Source organism: Pseudopipra pipra, chromosome 6 (genome assembly GCF_036250125.1).
Source record: "Pseudopipra pipra isolate bDixPip1 chromosome 6, bDixPip1.hap1, whole genome shotgun sequence".
Lineage (NCBI taxonomy): Eukaryota > Metazoa > Chordata > Aves > Passeriformes > Pipridae > Pseudopipra > Pseudopipra pipra.
The window spans coordinates 35,023,442-35,046,188 of NC_087554.1; the positions used below are offsets into that span (position 1 = coordinate 35,023,442).

Here is a 22,747-nt window from a genome sequence, read left to right on the forward strand (position 1 = left end):
ATTTATATTAATGTCTTAGCTTTTAGATATGCTTAAATTCTACACTGGCTTTGAAATCAATGATCAGACTGGAAATGCTTTGACAGAGAATGAGATGACAACAATTCACTATGACAGAATTACTTCTCTACAGGTAGGCAGATGATTAAGTGCTTATGAGAGGGAAAGGATGTGGTTTTGTTTTTCTAGTCTAATTTGCATCTGGAATATGCATAAGGATATTTCCCAAATCAAACCCTTATTTTCCCTATTGAGTTACAAGAATAGTTTTAGCTTGACTGCCTGTCATATTGAAGACATGTAATGCTTCAGTGTGGTGGATGTGACAATGACTAAATAATATGCTCTAGCAAAACATCACCACTTCGGACTTGAAGTTACCAAGATGAACTGTGAATGCTGTAGGAACTTGCAGTGGTGCAGTAGGTGGCAGCATTTCATCAACATCAGTGGGCATGTGGCAACAGTGGTCCCTTGTACAGAAGAGACAAAGTAAATTCATATATGCTTTTCAGGACTTTTCCCAGCTTTAGCAAAACAATTCAAGGAAGCATGGCCAAATTACACTTGTTCCTTGTTTTTCTTAGTTGCCTGCAAAGCTACATGTCTGCTCCATTGCGTTTCATTTCAGTAACAGACCTGATAGAAGGGTGTGTAAGGAAAAGATACTGTGTCAGAAATCCAGGAGTAACAAATAGTTGGTGTTTCATTGGCTTTTGTTTCTGTGGTGGTAGTGTCCATGGGGTGGAACATGTTATGAATCAGGAGAAGCTTTTATCTGAACATTTAAACTGTTGCTAAATTGTTTCTTTAATATGATTACATCCAATTTTTGTGCATGGGTCTTTTGTAGAGAGCAGCATTTGCACATTTCCCGGAGTTATATGACTTTGCACTCTCAAATGTAGCTGCAGTAGATACTCGTGATGCACTGGTGAAGTTATTTGGACCCCTTAGGTAAGTTATCAAGTTGAAATTGAAATTGTTTTCAGTATAATTTAATTTTACAGATTTCTAGTCTTTTCTTTCTGACTTCTCATGCATTCTCACATGACTTATCAGTTCCTTCTGAGTTGTCATGGTGCCTTTACATCTCCTGAATTAGAGAGACAGGGAGATTTTGAGTCCACTAGTAGTGAAAAATAACTTTATTTTTCTTTTTTTTTAATTAATGTGAGAAAGAACTAATATTCTGGAAAATAAGCTGGTTGCCTAAAGTAGTTATAGTAGTAATTAACTTGCAGTAGTTAACCTCTAAGCTGTTTAGTTTATTTTTTTTTACTGTGTTCTGTACAAGAACTACAACAGAAATCATAAAATTATGCCACTGTATTGTAAATGCTGTAACTAAAATGTGAGCAGGTTGTTTATTGTCAAAGGCAATGTGTGCTTTGTTGTTTGATTCTGTTTCAGGTACCTGTCTTGAAACAATAGAAAGTATTCATACCTTGCTCTGTTTATTGTAGTTGAGAGGTTCAGCTTACACATTACACTCAAACTTCACTTAAAAGAATGATCCATAAATGTTGGCCTCTGATCAAAACAGATAGTTGGATTTTTTTTTAAGCTGCAGCAAGTGCTCTCTCTGGTTTCAGTTTAAGTGATAGAAACTTCTTTCCTTTTGCTGTGCAGCTCCAACGTTCTCCACCAGGTGGCGTCGTACCTGTGCCTCCTGCCGCCCCTGGCCGAAGGGGAAGACACGACCCACGAAAAGGAGTTTCTGCTGGAGTTGCTGGTAAAGGCATAGTTACTGCTGCTTGTGTTTTTCTTTTGAAAACTCATCTAAATCCAGCAACTACACTTCAGTAAAGTAGTCATTTAGGGCATTTTGCTGAAGCACCCACAAACCACAGCAGTGTTACAGCAGTAAATGGCATACTAAGATGGGGTTTAAAACCATATAAATTAAATATTTGAAAATGCCTATTTATATATATGTAATTTCCATGAGAAACTAATATGTGTGTGTTTGGTGTAATAGTAAAGGCCAGTCAGAAGAGTCTTAGTAATAGTTTTGAGTTCTGGAAAAGTTTTTGCTCCTTATTTAGCAACCTTCTTGCCCCACTTAAAAAAATCTACTAAAGTAGATCTAAGTATTCAGTACCTATTTAAGGCTCAAACCCATTTGAAATACTCTTTGTTGCACATAATTTCTTTTGATACCTTGGATATTCAAGGTATACAATATTAGTGTAGGCTTCTGATCTGATATCAGTATTAAAATGGCATTGCTGGTTTTTAAAATCTGTTTAATAAGCTTATTTTGGGGTTGGTGATTTCTTAAAAAATTGTTCATATAGTTTTCTAAGACTTAGATGGTAGTGATATGATACCTATGGATGCCATGGAGAGATACTTATTTAATTTTTAAAAAATTATATTTAATTTAAAAAAAAATATTAAAAGAGAAAATGCAAGTGACCACCAGCAGTCTTATGGATCAAAAGCAGCTTTATTGTTTCTTTTTGACTTAGAGTTTGAAATGCATTCTTTCTTTAGGTTTCCCGTCATGAGCGACGAATATCTCAAATTCAGCAACTCAACCAGATGCCTCTTTATCCCACAGAGAAGATTATTTGGGATGAAAATATTGTACCAACCGAATATTATTCTGGAGAAGGTAAGATTAGTATTTCAGTAAATGCTGAACAGAATGGTAAATGCTGCATAAAAAAGGCAGTTCTGATGTCTTATGTTTATTCTGTTTGAGAAACTTATATGCAGTACTTGGTGTCTTCCAGTATCTTATGGTAAGGTCAGGGTTTTTTCTTCAGTTGTGAATCAGGAACTCTGAGATTAAATTGTTAGCAATTATGTAGTGGATTTAAAGAAAAATAAATCTGTGTTTACACAAAGACATTTATTTGCTTCTGGATAACAGGTGTGTTATACTACCAGCTGAGGAATAAGTAGTTACTGTAAGGTGAAACAGGTTGGAAACAGCAACAGAAAAGCTGCTGTCTGTGCTTTGCTTTTAAGTATAAGGGGGGAGAAAGGGTGGTAATGAGAGGAAATTAACCCTAATTATCTTACTCATATTTCAAGGTAGAAGTGTACACATAGTCGCTAGAGGGTGGCTTATGCACTCTTAAATTCAGAACCTACTGTTCTTGCTTAATGTGCTTATGATAAAGGAAGCAAACTGCAGGTATTGCAAACAAGGAATTGTGTAATTTTAAGCTTTGCAATATACAGCACATGTATTTTTGTCTAGCTACTTTTAAAAATTTTTGTTTTAATGCACGTCATGAGAAATTTCATTAGGAATGTGAAAAATTTAATTTGGAGTTAAATTAATATGGAAATCTTGTATAGCAATGTATATCTTCAAAGAGATATACATTTATATATATATATATGTAATATGTAGTATAAAGCATATTTCAGGTTTTAGCAGTGACTATTCCATACATACCCTTCTCCATGTAGTTTTGATTCAGAGGGTTTTTTGGGTAGTTATAAGCTTTAAGTTCAGCTGCTTAGCATAAATTAGTTTTTTTGGATGAATTCTCTGCAAAGCAAATATTAATGAGAAGAAAGAGATGACCCCTTTAGATAGGCAGAGTTATAGGCAAAAAAGGACATTTTTCCAAACTGATATGATACAAATGTATGTGTTAGAGTAGAGGAGGAAAGGGAGGGAGGAGGAGAAACAACACAGTGCAGAAACAGGTGTGATGAGCTGCTCTGACTTTTTAATAATGCACGAAATGTAATTTTGGCAAGTAACAGTGGTTGCTGGTGGAAGTATTTCCTCCTGTGGTGAACTCTTTTGCAATTATTGTATTGATGGCACTATTGTGAAGTAGTTATGTTGCCGTCAAACTATTACAAATATTTTTCTATTTTGCTTCTCTTAGTTTAGTTTACACTTTCTCTTTTTAATCTAATTCTCCAATCCTGGTTTCAAACAAAACAGTTTTGCTTTTGTGGTCTTGAAAGGTTTTTGTGTTCTTAAAACTAGCTTGATTACTTTGGTCTAAAATTTAAGTAAGAGTAATTTAATCCAAGAAGGATAGGAGTTTTGGGGTTTTTTTTCTCTTATGAAGTGGGGGAAGAATATCTGTCTGATAAATACTGTGCAGCCTTAAAGAGGTGTTTCTTCACATTCTGCCCTTTGTGCATATAACTAGCTTTACAGGACAGGGTTTGTTACTTGGTGTTGGGAAATGTGTTAAAGTATTTTATCACCATCAGGCTTTCCAGAATAGAAATTACTGTGTTCTGTCACCTCTTCACTGCTGTTGTATCTCAGTGCATGTGAAAGCCAATATGTAGTACCTATACCAGTGAAAGGTTTCAACAATAATATTGCAAGTTACAAAAGTGTGATGCTTTCACAGGTCCAGAATGTAGGTTTTCGAACTGAAATATTAGTCCAGTAATGAGTAACTTACAAGAATATTTATTGTGAAAAATTTGCGTCTAAGTCTACCCTAAAAAGATGCAAACTTCAGGACCTGTCTAGGAGTTCTAATACTCTTTGTGTAGTTAGATCTAATCTTTCTGTGTTTGTCATTCTCGTAAAAAACCTAAAACATTAACAGAAACTTTTGAGAAGAGTTGTGTATTAAAATTTGATTTCTTGACTTAAAACTTTTTTCTACATTAATGGGTTTTGTGGCTTCTAATAAACATAAAGCATGGGAATTGGGGAATTGTTGGATAATGCATGGGGTTTTGTAGTTAATGAGCCTTTTTCATCACTATTTAATGCTAACCTAATTGTTGCATTCCCAAAGTACCATTATTTTGCCCTGCATTTGATTTTCATAAAATCAATTTTGTTGTAGTCTGAATACAGGGATGGATTTAATATTTAAATATGTCACTGTATTACTGCTAGAAGGATGACAGTTCATTCAATCTTGTGCAGGTTAATTTAGAGAGAACCCGAAAAATAGGTACTTTTTAGAGGCATATATTGATTAAAAGGGGTAGTTCTTAGAATCTCGCAGGATAACAACTATGGCAGTTATAGAACAATGCATGCATGTATGTATGAATTCATAGAAACATTGTATTAATTCATCTTCTTTGTGTTTATTCATCAAATACCTCTCCTCTTCCACCCTTAAACCCTTAGGCTGTCTTGCACTTCCCAAATTGAATCTGCAGTTTCTGACTCTTCATGACTACCTGCTGAGGAACTTCAATCTTTTCCGCTTAGAGTCTACCTATGAAATCAGACAGGACATTGAAGATAGTGTCAGTAGGATGAAACCATGGTAATATTTATTAACTGCAAACCAGGCAGTTCAATTCTAATCAAAGTGCATTCGAGAATGAATAACTGATATTGTGTGTATACTAAATATATAGTAACTACTGTACTTAAAATTATTACACAGATACTGTGTTTTATACTTACTCCTTCTATAAGGTATTGCCATCCCAAGGGATGAGATTTTGAGGATGCATGGATATGTATCCCTGTAGGGGGGTTAAAGGTGGTATGTTGGATGCCAACAACTTGTTAAGATGGATGAGTTGGTTTTCCATAAGTACTAAGCCTTGGCTGACATTACAAAACATGGAAACTTACCATCTCAGCTCCTCTGGTTTGTGACAGGGGTTCCTGAATATTCTTGAATTTGCCATCTGCCACATTTTAATCCTCTTTAGATTTCAGGGATTCGTTTGGTGTGCTATCTTTTATACTCAGTAGTTGCATTTTATTATATTCCCTTTTTCTTCTGACTTTGTGAGTTGTTTTGTTGGGTTTTTTTGGTTGGTTGGTTGTTTTTTTTATAATGCTAGCATAAGTTGCCTTTGTTTCTTGAAATATAAGTCAGTTCGTGTTATGCATCAGTTCTAAAATGCAGGATTATGTGAATCTAATTCAGTAGCATGTGAAATTAAGTATTCTGCTTTTGTCTTAGAACTTACTGTGAGGTAAATTGTTTCACACTTTAAAAAAAGAACTGAATATGTTATCAGATAATGACTAACAAAACTTTGGGGTTTATTTCTTAGGTTATCAGAATATGGAGGTGTGGTCTTTGGTGGATGGGCTAGGATGGCACAACCCATTGTGTCTTTCACAGTGGTGGAGGTGGCAAAGCCCAATATTGGTGAAAACTGGCCCATGCGAGTACGAGCAGATGTCACAATTAATTTGAATGTCCGAGATAACATCAAAGACGAATGGGAAGGTATTTATGTTCTTTGAAGAAAAGTGCTTAAAATAGGTGCTCATCAAAATACATTTTGATGTAATCTTATTTGTAGGAAAAGGGGGTTTTAATCCAAGGTACAGTTATGTCAATCCTAATACACTATTTAGAAGTCAGTTACTCAAATTCCAAGTCTAAGAAGTTTATACTTTACTAAAGTGAAGATTGAAATTATTAAAGTACTTAGATGTCCGTTGGCAACTGAATGTAACTGATGTCATTCAGTTACTAACTATAGAATTCTGTCCTTTACAGGGAATGTGGAAAGTTAACATTTTAAATTAATACATATGCTAATAATGTAGCACTGAAAGTATGGGAAATAAGGTATCTGTCTCATACACAAGTGGAGAGAACAGACTTTAATTTAATTCAAACCAGTGCATTTGAGTAGTTTTCAGTATATTTGACTGTTATGTAGTGTTGACGGTACCAAATACTATTTCTTATAAGTATCCACAGATGACAGTTCTTTTGCTTGGGGATTTGAACTTTAGTTGACCGTGTTGGCAAGTGGCATAGAGGCATGCACTTGTATTATCAGTAAATGTCACTCCCTTCTCTTTTGTTAGAGAAACCTGATAAATATGCTGGAGCTGCAGCTGCATGGTGTGATTACAGGTCATGTAGCGCAAATACTAAAGCAGGAGTGTGTGATAAATAAGCAGATACAAGTTTGGGAATGTAGATTTCTAATTAAGTAGAAAATCTAGGAGGATGACAGCAGAATTCACTGCACTGAAGTGGTGCACCTAGCTAGTGCACCTAGTGTATTCTGTTTTATATATATATATAAGAAATGGATAAGGGAAATGCCATTCAATCAAATCACTGAATATTCCTTTTGGGAATCAGGTCTGCGTAAACATGATGTCTGCTTTTTGATTACGGTACGTCCCATGCAACCTTATGGCACCAAGTTTGACCGACGACAACCTTTTGTTGAGCAGACTGGTCTGGTGTATGTCAGAGGCTGTGAAATTCAGGGCATGTTGGATGAGAAAGGGCGTGTTATTGAAGAAGGTATGATATACCAAAGCTTTTTTTCTCTCTTTATTTTTTCATTTTTAACAGCTTAGTGGTTAACTTTCTTCTCTGTTAAGGAATGCTCATTGAATTAATTACCTACTTGGAAAAAACCAAGCAAATTCCATAAGCAGCCCGGAAAAGGTTAACTAGTTTCCTCTGGTAAAATCTGATGTAGTTATATTAATTAAATAAATCCAGTATGTTTTTGTTTTAGGAATAAAATAGATTATATTCAGAAACTGTTAGAATAATGCAATGAAAATGTTTCTACTGCTGTGCAGAAATTAGTTGCATCATGTGAATTTGCCTAAATTTCATTTGACGAACAATTATGGATCACTTATTTGAATGGTAATCTACTTTTAGCACTAATTCAAATTTTAATCTTGCTATTTCATTACGGACAGGACCTGAACCCAAACCAAGACTTAAAGGTGATTGCAGAACATACAGAGTATTTCTAGACCCAAACCAGTATCAACAAGACATGACCAATACAATCCAAAATGGAGCAGAAGATGTTTATGAGACATTTAATATAATAATGAGAAGAAAGCCAAAAGAAAACAATTTCAAGGTAAGGTACTTGCTCTTTGAGTTTTAGGTAAGAGTTTGTCTGAATATGCCAGCAGTACTGAGACTTGTTTATTTTCGATGCATGTAGTTAAGCTTTTCAGGTAACATTGCATCTAGTAAACTACAGCATGTCAGCTGGTGATAACCTTCCCCTACAGATAACTGTTGAACTAACTGAAAATCAAAACACTGCTCCTTCACCTAAGTATATAATGAAACATTAGTTTATAATTTCAGTCCTGTAACAGGAAGCCTACAGATTTGGCCTTTTGGGTTAAGCACGTATGTGTTTTTTGTTACCTGATGTAATAGCGAAAGGAATATTGAAAAATGGGAAAAAAAGGGTGGGAAAAGGAGTAGCTACTCAAAAGGTTAAAGTCAGAAGAACCTGTTAGTTTTTGGGAGCGTCACTGGATCAATTTCTTATTGGGTATTGGAATGTGTCAGATCAAGGGCAGCTCTGCAGGGAAGCACTTGGAGGTACCAGTGGATGAAAAACTTGACATGAGCAAACAGTGTGTACTCATAGCCCAGAAAGCTAACTGAATCTTGGGCTGCATCACAAGAAGCGTGGCCAGCAGGTCAAGGGAGGTGTGGACCTGTTGGAGTGACTCCAGAGGAGGGACATGAAGATGATCGGAGGGGTGGAGCACCTCTCCTTTGAGGAAAGCCTGAGAGAGTTTGGGTTGTTTAGCCTGCAGAAGAGAAGGCTCCAGGGAGATCTTATTGCACTCTTTCAGTAAGGAGGTCTTTAAGGAAGGCAGACTTTTTAATAGCAGTAGTACAAGGAGTAGTGTTATAAGAAAGCAATATTTTACAGTGAGGGTGGTGAAACACTGGAACAGGCTGCCCAGAGAGGTGGTGGATGCCCCATCCCTGGAAATTTTCAAAGTCAGGTTGGACAGGGTTCTGAGCAACCCGATCTAGTTGATCTGCTCATTGTAGGAGGGTTGGGCTAGATGACCTTTAAAGATCCCTTCCTACAAATACCATTCCATGATTCAGCCTCAACAGTGCTGAGCAGAAAGGAAGGAGCCACCTCCCTTGACCTGCTGGGCATCTTGGTAATGCAGTACAAGATACTGTTGGTCTTTTTCACTGTGAGGGTACCTAATTTTGTAAACCTAAACATATTTCTTATTCACTTTCTTTGCTCTTTAGACCTCTGAATCTTTAATGTTCCTTGAGTTTTCCATTACAAAAATACAACACGAATGAAAAACTACCATTCTTTTGGTGCCTTAAAATCATGCGTTACATAATTGAAGTGATTTTTGTTTTAAAGGATTCTGAAGCAAATTCTATGTAAATGGATAGAGGCAGGCAGGAAGACATGGACTTCTTTTTTCTCTAACTAGAAAGATGTCTCTGGTGTGAAACAGTAGCTTGCAGCCTGCTTAGACCATTCTGGTGCCATCCAGCTGTGGATTGGTATATTGAAAGTACTTCATGGAGAGTCCTTTATAAATACATTTAAAAAAACCTCACCAGAACCAGTTGCACATGTTGTGTGTCTGTGGCAAGTTCATTTTACGTTATAAGTAAAAGTACTCTCTCCCAAAGCCTATTGGTGTACAAGCACTTATAGATGTGTGTTGTCGTTCACGTACATACTTTGTTGTAGCAAGAGGGAAAGTGCTGCACATACATACTTTGTTGTAGCAAGAGGGAAAGTGCTGCAGTGAATGGTTAAGTTTGTTCAGAATTGCTGTTAGATGTGAGTGTAGCTTTCCAATTTGTACTATGTTCTTGCAGTTAATTTACAGGCAACTCCCAATGCAAACCATTCTATGCTGGTTTTTACTCAAGTCTCATGTATTTATTTTTCAAGATAAACTAAGGTATTTCCACATTTATCACATTGCTACCAGTTGAGGTGCATGCCTTCCATGTCATTTGCAAACCTTTCTAACTTTATCTGGATAAAAGAAAACAAGATAGTGCTGTGATTAGTTTGGACAATGTATTGAGCAGATAGAAGGCAGCTTGAAGGTTAAAGCTGAGCTTGTAGGAGAGAAGCCGAGAACTCTTGTGCAGTCTTAGTAAATTAAGCAGGTGAGACAGCAGAGAAAGTGCAAATGCAGTGTGTTTGCTAGAGGTGACACCACCATGTCACTACAATTGGTCAGCAGTGTTAGTTCTTACAAGAACTAATATTACTATTTTTACATGCATAGAAGTTACTTTTGAAAAGCTGAAGCAAAGTTTTTGTGATGTAGAAGGAGCATATTAGCTGTTAGGGACATACTTCTCATGCTTTCCTCTGAGAAACTAATCATCTAGATTTAAAAATACTACCTGAAAAAGTCATGCTTTTCTTAGCACAAACATATCATGCTATACTTCATATACATTTAAGCCAGAAGTACTCGTTCTCTGTTTGCAACAAAAATATATTTATTTATTAAGAATATTATTATTATTTTATTTATTAAGAATATTTATTCTTAATTTATATACAACTTGTCCATCCATAAATCTTGAACCTTTGAAGGAATGGCAGGACCTTCAGGCTTCAGAAGAGCTAGTCTGCCTTCAATTTAGTAACTTTGAAGGGCTATCACAGAATTCACAGCATGTTTGAGATTGAAAGGAATAGATTAGGAGAATGGTTGAGGCTGGAGGGACCTTTGGAGATGATTTAGTCCAAACCTTACTTAAAGCAGAGACAGGTAGAGCAAGTTGCTCAAGATCCCGTGACTTTCTACAGTTGGAATTGGGTATGTCCATTGATGGAGACTACATAACCAGTCTAGACAACCTGTTCCAGTGTTCTATTACCCCTACGGTAAAAACATTTTGATGTATTTAAGTGGAATTTCCTGTATCTCCATTTATGTCCATTGCCCCTTGTCCTTTTACAGGGCACTACTGAGCAGACTCTAGTTCCACTGTCCTTACTTCCTCTCATTACTTTTTTTTTATACAAAGTGATAAAATTCTCTGTCACCCCATGAGTCTTCTCTTCTTGGAGCTAAACAATCCCAGTTCTCTCAACTTCTCATACAACAGATTCTCCAATCCCTTAATCGTCTTAGTAGCTCTCACTCATTCCATTATGTCTATGTCTGTTGTCCTGGGGAGCCTAGCGTTGGACACAGCACTCCAGATGCTGAGTAAAGGGAAGAAATCAGGAAGTTGACTAAGCAGGGATGATGATCACATTACTTGATTCCGTGAATGATAAACTCAAGCAAGAAAAGGGCAGAGAATCCTACCCTTTGGAGATGGATATGTAAATGTAGACTATCAGAATAAAATTCCATACTTTGATTTGACTGATTATTCTTTTACAAGATTGGCATTTGGAGATTCTGTATTATATTCTGGTCTGGACTGCTGATGCACTGTGATTGCCATCCATTTGTGTCCATGTTTGCTGGCATATTGTTGTGCTCCAGGTTAAGCTATAAACTGCCCAGAGCAGTTACATTTTTATTTAAGACTTTAAAAGCCTTTTGGTTCGTTATAACCTCTAATTAGTGTCCAGAGAAAGAGTCACCCACTATTCTCTAAGAGAAATTCTTTTTAATTTAGTGAGATAAAAAAAAGATATTTTGGCTAAAGGTTTTTACAGGAGTAAAATACAACAAAGAAAAAGTATTTCACTAAAACATTCAGCACAAAGACCCATTCCACAGGAAACACCCACTAAAACAATCCATATACCAGCTATAGTGAACCAGAGTTCATTGGTTTTAAGTTACCCACAAGAGAAGGAAAAGAGTAAAAGAAGAAAACAGATTAAAAGGAATAAAGAAAAGAGAGATAGAAAGGAGAGAGAATAGTTACCAATAAGATTCAATGATTCGCATGGTGCCTGATGGAGAGGGAGAAGAGAGAAGATCTCATGGAGTCTCGTGTATTTATAGAGTTCAGTTTTCCCTCCCAGGCAGGATGTCCGGTCAGTGCCTTCCAGGCCAGAGTGAGTTGTGCTGTAGCCAGTCACAGGCTGCAGGGGTGTGGTGTGGGTGGGCTGCCAGCCCGGCTGTAGGGCTTATGTGTTTTGATACTGCTGTTTTGATGCATATATACACTGTATATATGGACTCAATGTAACCAAATTAAAGAATGTCAATTAAAAAGTTACATTCTGTCATCTTAGAACAGATTTAATTGGTCTTCAGTATGATTTTTGCTTGGTAAAAAGTCAATCTCTCCAGTCCTATTTTTCTGTTTTTTCTAATTTACAGGCTCTTCTGGAGACTATTAGGAATTTGATGAACACAGATTGTGTGGTTCCTGACTGGCTGCATGACATCATTCTTGGATATGGAGACCCAAGTAGTGCACACTATTCCAAAATGCCAAATCAGATTGCAACTCTGGATTTTAATGACACTTTCCTGTCTATCGATCACTTAAAAGCTAGCTTTCCTGGATACAATGTTAAAGTCACTGTTAACAATCCAGATCTGCATGTACCTCCCTTCAGGTGATCTCAATATTACAAGTACTGGTCGGGTATTCTTGCTGAAATGTGTTGTCAGGTGAAGTTATGTTCAGGGATTGAGGGGAGATGCTCTTTCTTTTAAGATATGTTAAGACTTAGACAGTTACATGACAGAGTTAACCGTACTACAGGTAGGCTCAAGACCAGCTTCTGTTCTATTTTGTACAAAAATGCATCAGAGCATTGCTTGTAGATCAGCCTATGGAATATATGGGAGAAGCAAAAGTAGGAGATAGAATCAAGACACGTAGTATTCACTTCTGTAGTATTCACTTCTGCATTATGTTATCTAGCCTCCTCAAGGTCAGCCTAAAGAATTTTAATTACATATTTTCCTTATATGTCTCATTAAAGCAAGCAAAGAACAGGAATTTCAACATCAGTTAAAATTTGATCTTTTGGAAACACCATTCACACAAAACAAGGGGTTAAGTCTGAAATCCCATATTGCTTATTTTATTTTAGAAATGGTTTCTGAAATAAGATGCCTGCCTTTGTGACAGCTAAGTGTCATCTACACGTTTTGTTTCGGTGGTGCTATTTGGAGATTCGACAGTTCTGTCTCTCCTGGTGCACCTCCTTGAACTTTGGCAACTGAGTTTCACAATGCACAGTATTTGAGAACAGGTTCTTCAGCTAAAGAAACTGTATCTTTTTCTCACTTATAAGTTAATGAGAAGTGAAATATGTTTCCTTTTGGAGGAATGGAGTTGGGGTGGGAAAAGATGTCTTTCCCGTGCACCATTCCATCTTTTATCATGGCTAAATTGAATCTTGAAAAGCATGGAGGTAATCTTCCATGCTTTTTTTGGAAACACTGCTTGAAGAATTTGTATGGAGAAGGCACTAACACTATATAATGATATAAAAGTAGTCTGAAGTTATCAAGAAAAGATCTCACAATTTTCCTCAATGATTTAGTGTTCATTTTCAGTTCGTAGATTAAGACAGATTTTGCTCTTTATGAAGAGCTATTGCTCTTTGTACTGCTGCATTTGTCCTGTAAAGAAACTTAAGAGATTTACTGTTACAGATATCTTCATTTTTGTCTGGAGATAGTTGAATAGGCATTGAGATTCCTTCACCTGTGATTTGTTTCTGAATTAGAGAAGCTTGCTAACATATACAGACGGCTATAAAAAATTGAAATGGGAGGATAAAAGGCTTCATGTTTTGGGGCAATTTAGAACATTTACACATCTTTTTCCAGCTGGCTCTGGCTCTGGCTCCTGGATTTCAAGCTATGAAAATAGTGCTTTTGACATACTTTTTGTCTAATCAGCTTCATCAGTTTATTTGTAATTTCTTTATCCTCATTAGTACTTGGTTTTTGTATTTGCAAAGTATTTGCAGCAAGTATTTGCTGCTGCAAGTATTTGCAGCACTTGTTTCCTTTTTGTGTGAAAGTTTGTCTTAATGGTGATAAAGAAATATTTCTGTATAAACTTTTAAGACAGTCTGTGTTGTATTAAACACATTTAAGTGTAACCTTAAGTTATGTGTTACAGGATAACTTTCCCAATAAAGGGAGGTAAAGGAACAAAAAGAAAAGAAGATGGAAATGAAGAAAACTCTGAAGAAGCTAAAACACTGATTGTAGAGCCTCATGTCATTCCAAACAGGGGACCGTATCCATATAATCAACCAAAACGGTAATAAATGGATGAGAACTTATTTTAAAATAATAACACATGCATAGCAGTTCATATTCAGAAATGAGACTGATTTGTTTTATATTTAAATGAAACTATTCTATTATCCCCTCTCTATTAAAAAATTGACTTGAAGAACAGAGAGAAATACTGTCTGTTAGTATTTTTTTGTCTCAGGATTTTGAATATTAGGAAAATCATACCTAAATAATTTTACAGCATTCTCTGCAAGTAATAAATAAAAGACAAACAGTCTTTTAGATGGAATAAATTTGTTGTCACATGGACAACATGATTTATTATCTTGCTTAGAAATTGCAAGACTGTTGTGTCTATAAAGAAGATAGTTGCAATGTTGATTTAATTTATGCAAGAGTTTGTAAGTGTGTAGTTCTGGAGTGATTTAGCCAATAATTTAAATAAAACTTGTTAAAACAATTGCTTTTATCAAAACTGTTGGCAAAGTCTATCAGTTATCTGATCTTGTTTTGCTTTGTTACAGCAATACTATTCAATTTACCCATACTCAGATTGAAGCTATACGTGCGGGAATGCAGCCTGGACTAACTATGGTATTTTTAGGGATTCTGTTATTTTATTTATTTAATTCTGGCTTTAGGTAAATTCAGTTGTAGATTTTTGAGTAAATAAAAGAAATGAGCTCTCTTTTTTCCCCCCCCCCTGTTCTTTATGTCTGTGTTACGTGACTCTTTTTCAGTTGCGTGTGTCTTGCTGCTCTTTTCGCCGTTTCCCCCATGTTCAGCCAGTTCTGAGGCTAAACTACCTTTTTTCTCTGAGGAGGTCTGTTTCCATGGGTAGTGGAACCAATCAGTACCTCATATGCTGGATTACCATATTCCTTTTAGTCAGGAATCTCCCTAACTAGTCTGAATGAGTCTTTTATGATACATTGTATTTGGTCTTGAAGTTCAGCAAAGCCAGGAAGCACTGTATATTGTCAATACAGTTTGAGATTGTTCTCAGTTTTTTTCCCAGCTGACTAAATGTTTTTTATTGTGCAGTATTCTGATAATGTATTGATTTTTGTTTGGCTTTAATTCTTTTAATTGTGTTTCATTTTAGGTAGTGGGTCCACCAGGTACTGGAAAAACTGATGTAGCAGTGCAGATAATATCCAATCTTTATCATAATTTCCCAGAACAACGAACTCTTATAGTTACCCACTCTAATCAGGTAAAGTGTCAATCATGTGTGAAATTTTCTTGTAATTACAATCTATAAGAACAGTAGGTATTGAAATTTAGTAGTTTTGGGATTGCAGTTGTCTCTTAACAATGAAAGCTTGAGTTGACTTGTGTGTAGTTTTGCCAGTTTCATAATGTGAAATTAAATTTTTGAATTTGAGGTTTGTAGTTTTGAGCTATTTATCGGAAGTTTTTGATACATTTAACTGATTGGAGGTAGAAATTAGAAACTATTTTGAGAAATTCTCTGCTCAGTTCTTACAGTTGTACATTCATTGTGTGCATGCCAGATTTTGCTAATTAACTTTCTCATACACTGGTTGCTCTGTGCTTCATGCTCCTAAGGGAAGACCTCTTCAGCTGATTGTTTGCTTCCCATTCATAGGAGATTGAGTCTAACTGCTATTTCTCAAGTATATATAAACTAAAAAAAATAATGTTAAAAGTCTTAAAGAGCCTTACTCTAAATTTCCCACTCTACTTTGCACTGGTGTCACCTCACCTTGAATACTGTGTGCAGTTTTGGGCACCACAATATAATAAAGACATTAAGCTATTAGGGAGCATCCAGAGGAGGGCTACAGCGATGGTGAAAGATCTGGAGGAGAAGCCGTATGAGAAGCAGCTGAGGGCACTTAATCTGTTCAGCCTGGAGAAGAGGAGACTGAGGGGACCTCATCAGAGTCACAACTTCCTTGTGAAGGGATGAGAAGGGGCAGGCACTGATCTCTTCACTCTCATGACCAGTGACAGGACCCACGGAAACAGCATGAAGTTGTGTCAGGGGAGGTTTAGGTTGGATATCAGGAAAAAGGTTTTTCACCCAGAGGGGGGCCGGGCGCTGGAACAGGCTCCCCAGGGAAGTGGTCACAGCACCAAGCCTGTCTGAGTTCAAGAAGCATTTGGACAATGCTCTCGGGCACATGGTGTGATTCTTGGGGTGTCCTATGCAGGGCCAGGAGTTGTACTCAGCGATCCTGATGGGTCCCTTCCAACTCAGCATATTCTATATTCTATGGAATCTGCATCTGATTTGGAACGATTTGTTTGGAAACCAGGGTTAACTATTTCCTGGTCTCCCTAATTATCCTGTATTGTCTAAGTTATGAGCTGTTTTAACTGAAATACCACTTGAAAAACATTTCATCTTTTCTCATCAAAACAGGATCAGGCACTTACACTGTTGATCAAAGAATGGTATAGGGGGCTTTGCTTTGGTGAGGAATTACAGCCTGGAGTAATAAAGGCCAATCTGCAATGGGCTGCGGGAGAGTGACAGGTAGTGAAGTTTGGAGAAGGAGTTGAGAGCGTGTTTGTTGAGGAGAAGGGGAAGAAAATATTTTGGGGCGGGTAGGAGACTTCTTACCAGACAAGACTTCTATGAGGACATGATCTTGAAATTGTACCTCAGGAAATAAACTGTATCTCAGCAGGGTTTGTTCCCTATGCTTTGATGTATGACTTCCAGCTGAAGTGCAGCTTGCCTATGTTTATTCTTAGTTTCATAACTTGATGATGCAGCACTTACAAAGTTGCTCCTTTGAGATAGACAGTTGCTCCTTTGAGATAGACAATTCCTCTGAATTAGTTGATATTAAGCAATTAGAGAATTGAAGAGTTTAAGGGAGAACATTATCCAAATGGAATAGTCACAGCACCTGATAGTCAGTACCAGATCATACTCTTGTAGTGCACAGTAAAAGTTAAATTGTTTAAAAGTCATCTAACAACAATCAATGTTTACAAAGTGTGCCTCTTGAGGCAGTTTTTTAAACTGATGGATTTATCAACTAAGTTAACTATGTGATAGAATTAAATTTTAAAATTGTAAAATCCAATTTAATTATTATAGAAAGTATGGAAATACAAGAGTGTTAGTAGGCTAATTTCCCTGTTGTCAAGATTAAAAGTTTCAATATTAACTTTGTTTCAGCTTCCATTTATACTAAAAGAGGCATAATTTCCTAGCTTGCTTACCAGTGATTCCTCAGTTTTCCTCTGCAAGAGCCTCTGAATCTTCTAAAAACTACCTTTTCTCCTGTTCTTGTCAATCTTTAGGCCTTGAACCAGCTGTTCGAAAAAATCATGGCTCTAGACATTGATGAGCGTCACCTGCTGCGTCTGGGTCACGGAGAAGAGGAATTAGAAACGGAGAAAGATTTCAGCAGGTGAGAAAGGAGGTGCTAATGATAAACTCACTTGCATAAACATTGTAGCAAGATGTGTGTGTTGAATCCACTCTACCTCCCATGTAAATGTGCAAGGAGCTGTGTTTGACAAGTTTTTACCTTTCTCATATTTTTGAATCTCAGTAACACAGGGTACGCTAGTTTTCCATACAGGGTTCAGTAATTTTGATTATTACCTGCTGCAGAAACTGTGCTCCCTTGAGAATCTAAAGGCAGAATCAGGCAGTTGCTTTTTGACAAACTCAACTGCTTGAATAAAAGTAGTCCATTATAATTTTTGGGCTCATATACCTTTTATAGAATTAATCTGTGAGAGAAGTTAAAATGATAAAGGTAGGTTCTTGGAGCTGCAATTTTTTTTGCAAATATGATATCACTTCTACTGTTACAATGAGTGTTACATTAATAAATAAAAAAATGAAATTAAACTTTCTGCTTTTAATTCTTCAGATAAGCAACTTTGAGATTAAGCAATGCTTCATTGATAACATATTGAAATATACATACATAAGGAAAGCTATCAACTCTGTATCAGTATAAAGACTTAAGAATCTTTTCTCCTAAATATTTGTATGTTTGTCAGGTGTTAGTCCAATTGACGTCAGTAGGATTAAACACATTCATAAGTGTAAGCACGGGTATAATGGTCGTGCACTGGAAATATTTGAACTGTCCAGTACTGGATTCTCATAGCAATACTTTGACTTCAAAAGCTGTAGTAAAAATTACATGTAGTCACTAGAAGCTACCCACGTATACATAGTTGAGCATTTAGCAAAATAAATATCTTGTGATTTTTTCTTTTAATTTGTATGCTTTGACATAATGAAATTATTCCAGAAATTTGATAGCCAAAATCTTAGTGATATGATGCCATAGCATATATTTATTTAGTAATATCCATAGTTTACTATATTCCTTGAACAGTAGTGCTCATTATTAAAAGGAGTTTTGTTTGAGACACTCTGCCTCTTTTCATACTTTTTCAAGGTAACTTCGGACCTACGGGATATTACTGCAGGTGTTACGGGTTCTGATAGTTTGGGAGGGAGGGGTAAAGGTTGAGGAATATATTTGAAGGTGGGTTGCACTACCGTGAGAAGTTTATTTCTCATATGCCTTATGTTTGTTTTTAGGTTGCTTCTGAGTTCATATTTTTTCTGCATGAGGTTGCTTTTGGGGACACAATACTGCTTAAGGAATTTGTCCTGCTTGCAAGCTCGGTGTTCCTTTTTTGCACCCTCTGCAAGCACTGCAAAACACAGCAGGGGGTATAAGAACATGAGGTGGAGAGGAGCTGATTAAACTGGTACTGTCACTGAAGCACAAAGGGGATCAGCTAAAGAAAATTTTTGTAGGAATGAATGAATACATAAAAGAGGACATATGACTTAAATTGTGAGAAATAAGAGGTCACGGGAAGTGTGAGTGGGGAAAAAAAAATCTCACAACTGGTTGCAGCCACTTTTAATTATAATGGATTAGAGTTGTTGACAAAGAAAAAACTATTTAGTATTTCAAGGATCTTAATTGTCATAGTTCCTTTTCTATAGTCTTGGATTTTGCCAGTTGTCAGCAATATTGTATTCAGTTGTATCTTAGTAAATTCAAATCTCCAGCTTTAATACTCTTCTAAATAAGACAATAGAACTCATTGTGGCAGAGATAGTGCTGGGTATTTTCTGTGCACAAAGCATATTTTATGAATAGTAAGTTTAATAAGAACTTGAAAGTTAGCCATTATTCACATTTGAGGTTTTAAGTATTTATGCATTTTCAAAAGAAAGTGTCCTGTTCCTCTCACTTCTTTAATTCCGCCCATTTATAACACTTTAAATTAGTCTTCTTTTACAGAAAATCTGATTCATTGATTTTTGTTCTTTTAATGATTCTGGGAGGGGAGAAATTCATGCAATAAAGAATTTGATTCCTAAAGGAAAAAAATTTGGCTTGAATTGTGTAAGAGAAGGAAGAATGGAAGGAGTAGGTTACAGACTAATTATAAAAGTCATAGAAGCTATTCAATGGGCATGTAGGAGTACAGAATCTCTTATGAGTGAGTGCAGACCTGCCTGTTATGGTGTGCTAATTATCACATGACATTTTGTATATTGCCAAAGGAAGTAAGCCTTTTCCTGCTGAAACTCCGGGTATGGGTTTTGTTTATGATGGTCCATAGACTTGTGTGTAATGTACCCTAGTTTCTAAACAGGACATAGGAAGTAATGCTTTTCTCCTTCACAGGTACCTCATGAGAATCTATTATTAACACTTAGGGAACTTCAGTTGAAGTGTAGGATAAAAAGACCTTTATCTAAAGCACTGATTCTTGCATGGCTTTGTGGATTGTTAGGGCTCAATTAATAAAAATATACACCATGTAGCAAATTCTTGGGTTTTTTTATTTCTCATTGTGATACTTAGATAAAACAGTTTTGAATTAAATACACTTAAATAAAAATGATGTTATATTTAATCCATTTCTTAGGTATGGAAGAGTTAATTATGTGCTGGCTCGGAGACTTGAACTTCTACGAGAAGTTGGGCGACTACAAGAGAGTCTTGGAGTCCCAGGAGATGTTTCTTACACTTGTGAAACAGCTGGCCACTTTTTCTTATACCAAGTAAGGATTGAAATACTTCTACATAGACTGTGTGACCTAAATATGTTATGAAACACTTTGTAAAAATTGCAGTGAATTTTTCAGAGTTGAGTGTAAAAATAAAATGCTTTTTCCTTGGTGGTTCACAATACAATACCAGCCAAGATTAAAATTGCTACATGACTTGCTTGTAGTGCTGTTGTTTCAAATCCTGCCTGATGACTCACCAGTTGAAAGGTTAGCATGGCTGCCCTTCATGACTGCTGGCAAGATTCTAATCTGAAGCTTCTCCTTCAGATAAGAAAATCTGTGGACTGCTTTACATTTTCGACCAGCACTGGAGCAGGTACTTGATGGTCCTGCTAGAAGGCTTTTATGGCATTAAATGCCAATGTGAAATCAAATGTTTAGTGTACAAAATGGTGATTTTTTTTTTTTTTTTGTATACTGTATATCCCTCATTTCCCCTCCATATATTTTTCAGCGACACGTCTACATTAGCAATTAGTGTTGCATAAGAAGACCTGTAGAGTAGTACTTAGGATTAAATGCATCCACTGTATATGTTTTTACAAAAGTTACTCTGGGCTAGCCTTAGTGTGGGTCTTAACCCTCCTAAATGAATCCCAGTTGGTATTTAAACCAAAGTACTGTAAGTGGAGATAATAAATTACTTCTGTACTGGGCTTATGTGGCAAGGTTTTGGTAGCGGGTGGCTGCAGGGATGATTTCTGAGAAGAGGCCAGGGAGTGCCCTGTGCTGGACATAGCCAGCTCCAACTGACCCACCGCTGGCCAAAGCTGAGCCCATCAGCAACAGTGGTGTTGCCTCTGTGAAAATCTCTCTGAGAACAGGTCAAAAACCACTCTGCAGCAGCTGAGGGCAGAGAGGTAAGTGTGAGGAACAACCCCATGCACCCAGGTCAGAAGGAAAAGAAGGGGCAGAAGGTGCTCCAGTCACCAGAGCAGAGGTTCCTCTGTAGCTCAAGGAGAGGATCATAGTAAAGCAGATTGTCTTACCTGCAGCCCATGGAGGACTGTCTCAGAGCAGATGAGTAGCCCATGGAGTACCCCACGCTGAGCAGGTGGATATGTCCTGAAGGAAGCTGCAGCCTGTTGAAATCCCATACTGGAACAGGGGAGAAGTCTAAGGAGGAAGAGGTGGCAGAGATGTAGTGTTACAAACTTTAATGACAGCACCATTCTTTCTGCACTGCTCAGCTGGGGAGGAGGTAGAAAAATTGGCAATGAAGGAGTGAAATTGAACCTGGGAAGAAAGAGGGAGGGAGTGAGAAGAAAAGTAAGTTTGGTTTTGGCTTTGTTGCTCACCGTCTTACTCTGTTTTTAATCAGCAATAAAAGAAGATAATTTTCCACAAGTCAAGTCTTTTTTGCCTGTGATGCTACTTGCTAAACGATCTACCTGTCTTTATCTCAGCCCATAAGCTTTTCCATTGTTTCTCCCCCTGTCCTGTTGAGGAGGGAGAGTCAGAGATGCTCTCTGTTTGGAGTGGGAATCAGGCAGCCAGCCAAGTTCAACCCACCACAACTTTGAAAATGTCATCCTGACACAAGTTCAAATGCTAATTTAGATATACCTTACTCTTGTGGTATTTTTTTTTTAATGCTATGTATGCAAGCCTACACATTGCCAAAAATTTGGTGATATAAAACCACGTCAGTATGACACTTGTCTTTGCCATAGGTAATGTCTCGTTGGGAAGAGTATATCAGCAAAGTGAAAGTTAAAGGTGGAAAGTTGCCAGAGGTCACAGATGTCTCCAGTTTGTTTCCTTTTCACCAGTATTTTGCAAATGCTCCTCAACCAGTTTTCAAAGGCAAATCCTATGAAGAAGATATGGAAATTGCTGAAGGGTGTTTTAGACATATTAAGAAAATATTCACTCAGCTTGAGGTAAGACGTGACTGTTAAAGTTAACTGGATCTGGCTAATCCTATAGATTTGCCTATAAACTTTACATGGTCCCAAAATTCTCATTTGCCCAACATCCTAGAAGAAATATATACCTCTAGGCAGCTTCATTAGCCTGCAAGGTGACAATTTCCACCTTTGAGTGGTAGAGGTATGTTTTGTGATAGAGATATGGGTCTGATCTCTTTTAATTTGATTTTAGGAAGCAGCCATTCTGCATGTTCCATTTTCACTGATTAGGTTACTAGGATTGGTACACCTGTCTGTCCTCCTCTGATCCTTACAGGGTCTTCATATTTACAGTGAATTGCCTTTAATCAGATAATCTGTTTAAGTTACGTTTAGGTTATCTTCTATTTTTGCCAGAATTGCTTGAAAGGCTTTTCAAAGTTAGGGCAAAGGTGATTTTTTTGTATCATTTAGTCATATTAATGGTATATTAACTTTATGATACTGAATTTACTTCAGTAAAGTAGGAAACAAAATTTTGGGGGATTCTGAGAGGGTTCCTCAGAATCAATTGAATAATTGTCTGCAAATATTTATATGCACACATGTTCACAGAATTCTTTGACAGGTTTTTAAAAGATTGTTTTTTGAAATATGCAAAACCTGGAAACCACAGTAAATTATTCAGATTAGACTGATATCAGTAGATACCTTCATAACTTCCTGGTTTAATTATATTAAGAAGGTGGCCAGATAGTTTGAGTGGATATATTTTATAAGTTATATTTTTTTGTATTTTGACTTTCAAGAATTTTCTTTTGTCCTCCATAGGAATTCAGAGCATTTGAACTTCTCCGCAGTGGCCTGGATAGATCCAAATACCTGTTGGTGAAAGAAGCAAAAATCATTGCCATGACTTGTACTCATGCTGCTCTGAAACGACGTGACCTGGTTGAATTAGGCTTCAAAGTAATGATTATACTA

General features: G+C 36.7%; 1 protein-coding gene and 1 long non-coding RNA gene across 2 annotated transcripts in view; one reads left to right on the forward strand and one right to left on the reverse strand.

The window, feature by feature from the left end:
- LOC135415952 (uncharacterized) overlaps positions 1-21,459 on the reverse strand; it is a 43,354-nt gene extending 21,895 nt beyond the window's left edge. Inside the window, exons 1-2 of the long non-coding RNA XR_010431359.1 lie at positions 21,212-21,459; positions 20,903-21,029 (exon numbers count right to left, since the gene is read on the reverse strand). This is a non-coding gene — a long non-coding RNA (uncharacterized LOC135415952). The remainder of the gene's footprint in view (positions 1-20,902; positions 21,030-21,211) is intronic.
- Positions 1-22,747, forward strand: part of AQR (aquarius intron-binding spliceosomal factor) — a 68,062-nt gene that overhangs the window by 30,962 nt on the left and 14,353 nt on the right. Inside the window, exons 13-28 of the mRNA XM_064658508.1 lie at positions 20-133; positions 854-957; positions 1,633-1,735; positions 2,500-2,620; positions 5,087-5,228; positions 5,977-6,155; positions 7,032-7,199; positions 7,613-7,782; positions 11,975-12,216; positions 13,743-13,886; positions 14,389-14,458; positions 14,970-15,080; positions 17,150-17,259; positions 19,769-19,904; positions 21,587-21,796; positions 22,595-22,732. Coding sequence (XP_064514578.1) covers positions 20-133; positions 854-957; positions 1,633-1,735; positions 2,500-2,620; positions 5,087-5,228; positions 5,977-6,155; positions 7,032-7,199; positions 7,613-7,782; positions 11,975-12,216; positions 13,743-13,886; positions 14,389-14,458; positions 14,970-15,080; positions 17,150-17,259; positions 19,769-19,904; positions 21,587-21,796; positions 22,595-22,732 — 2,262 coding nt within the window. The remainder of the gene's footprint in view (positions 1-19; positions 134-853; positions 958-1,632; positions 1,736-2,499; positions 2,621-5,086; positions 5,229-5,976; positions 6,156-7,031; positions 7,200-7,612; positions 7,783-11,974; positions 12,217-13,742; positions 13,887-14,388; positions 14,459-14,969; positions 15,081-17,149; positions 17,260-19,768; positions 19,905-21,586; positions 21,797-22,594; positions 22,733-22,747) is intronic.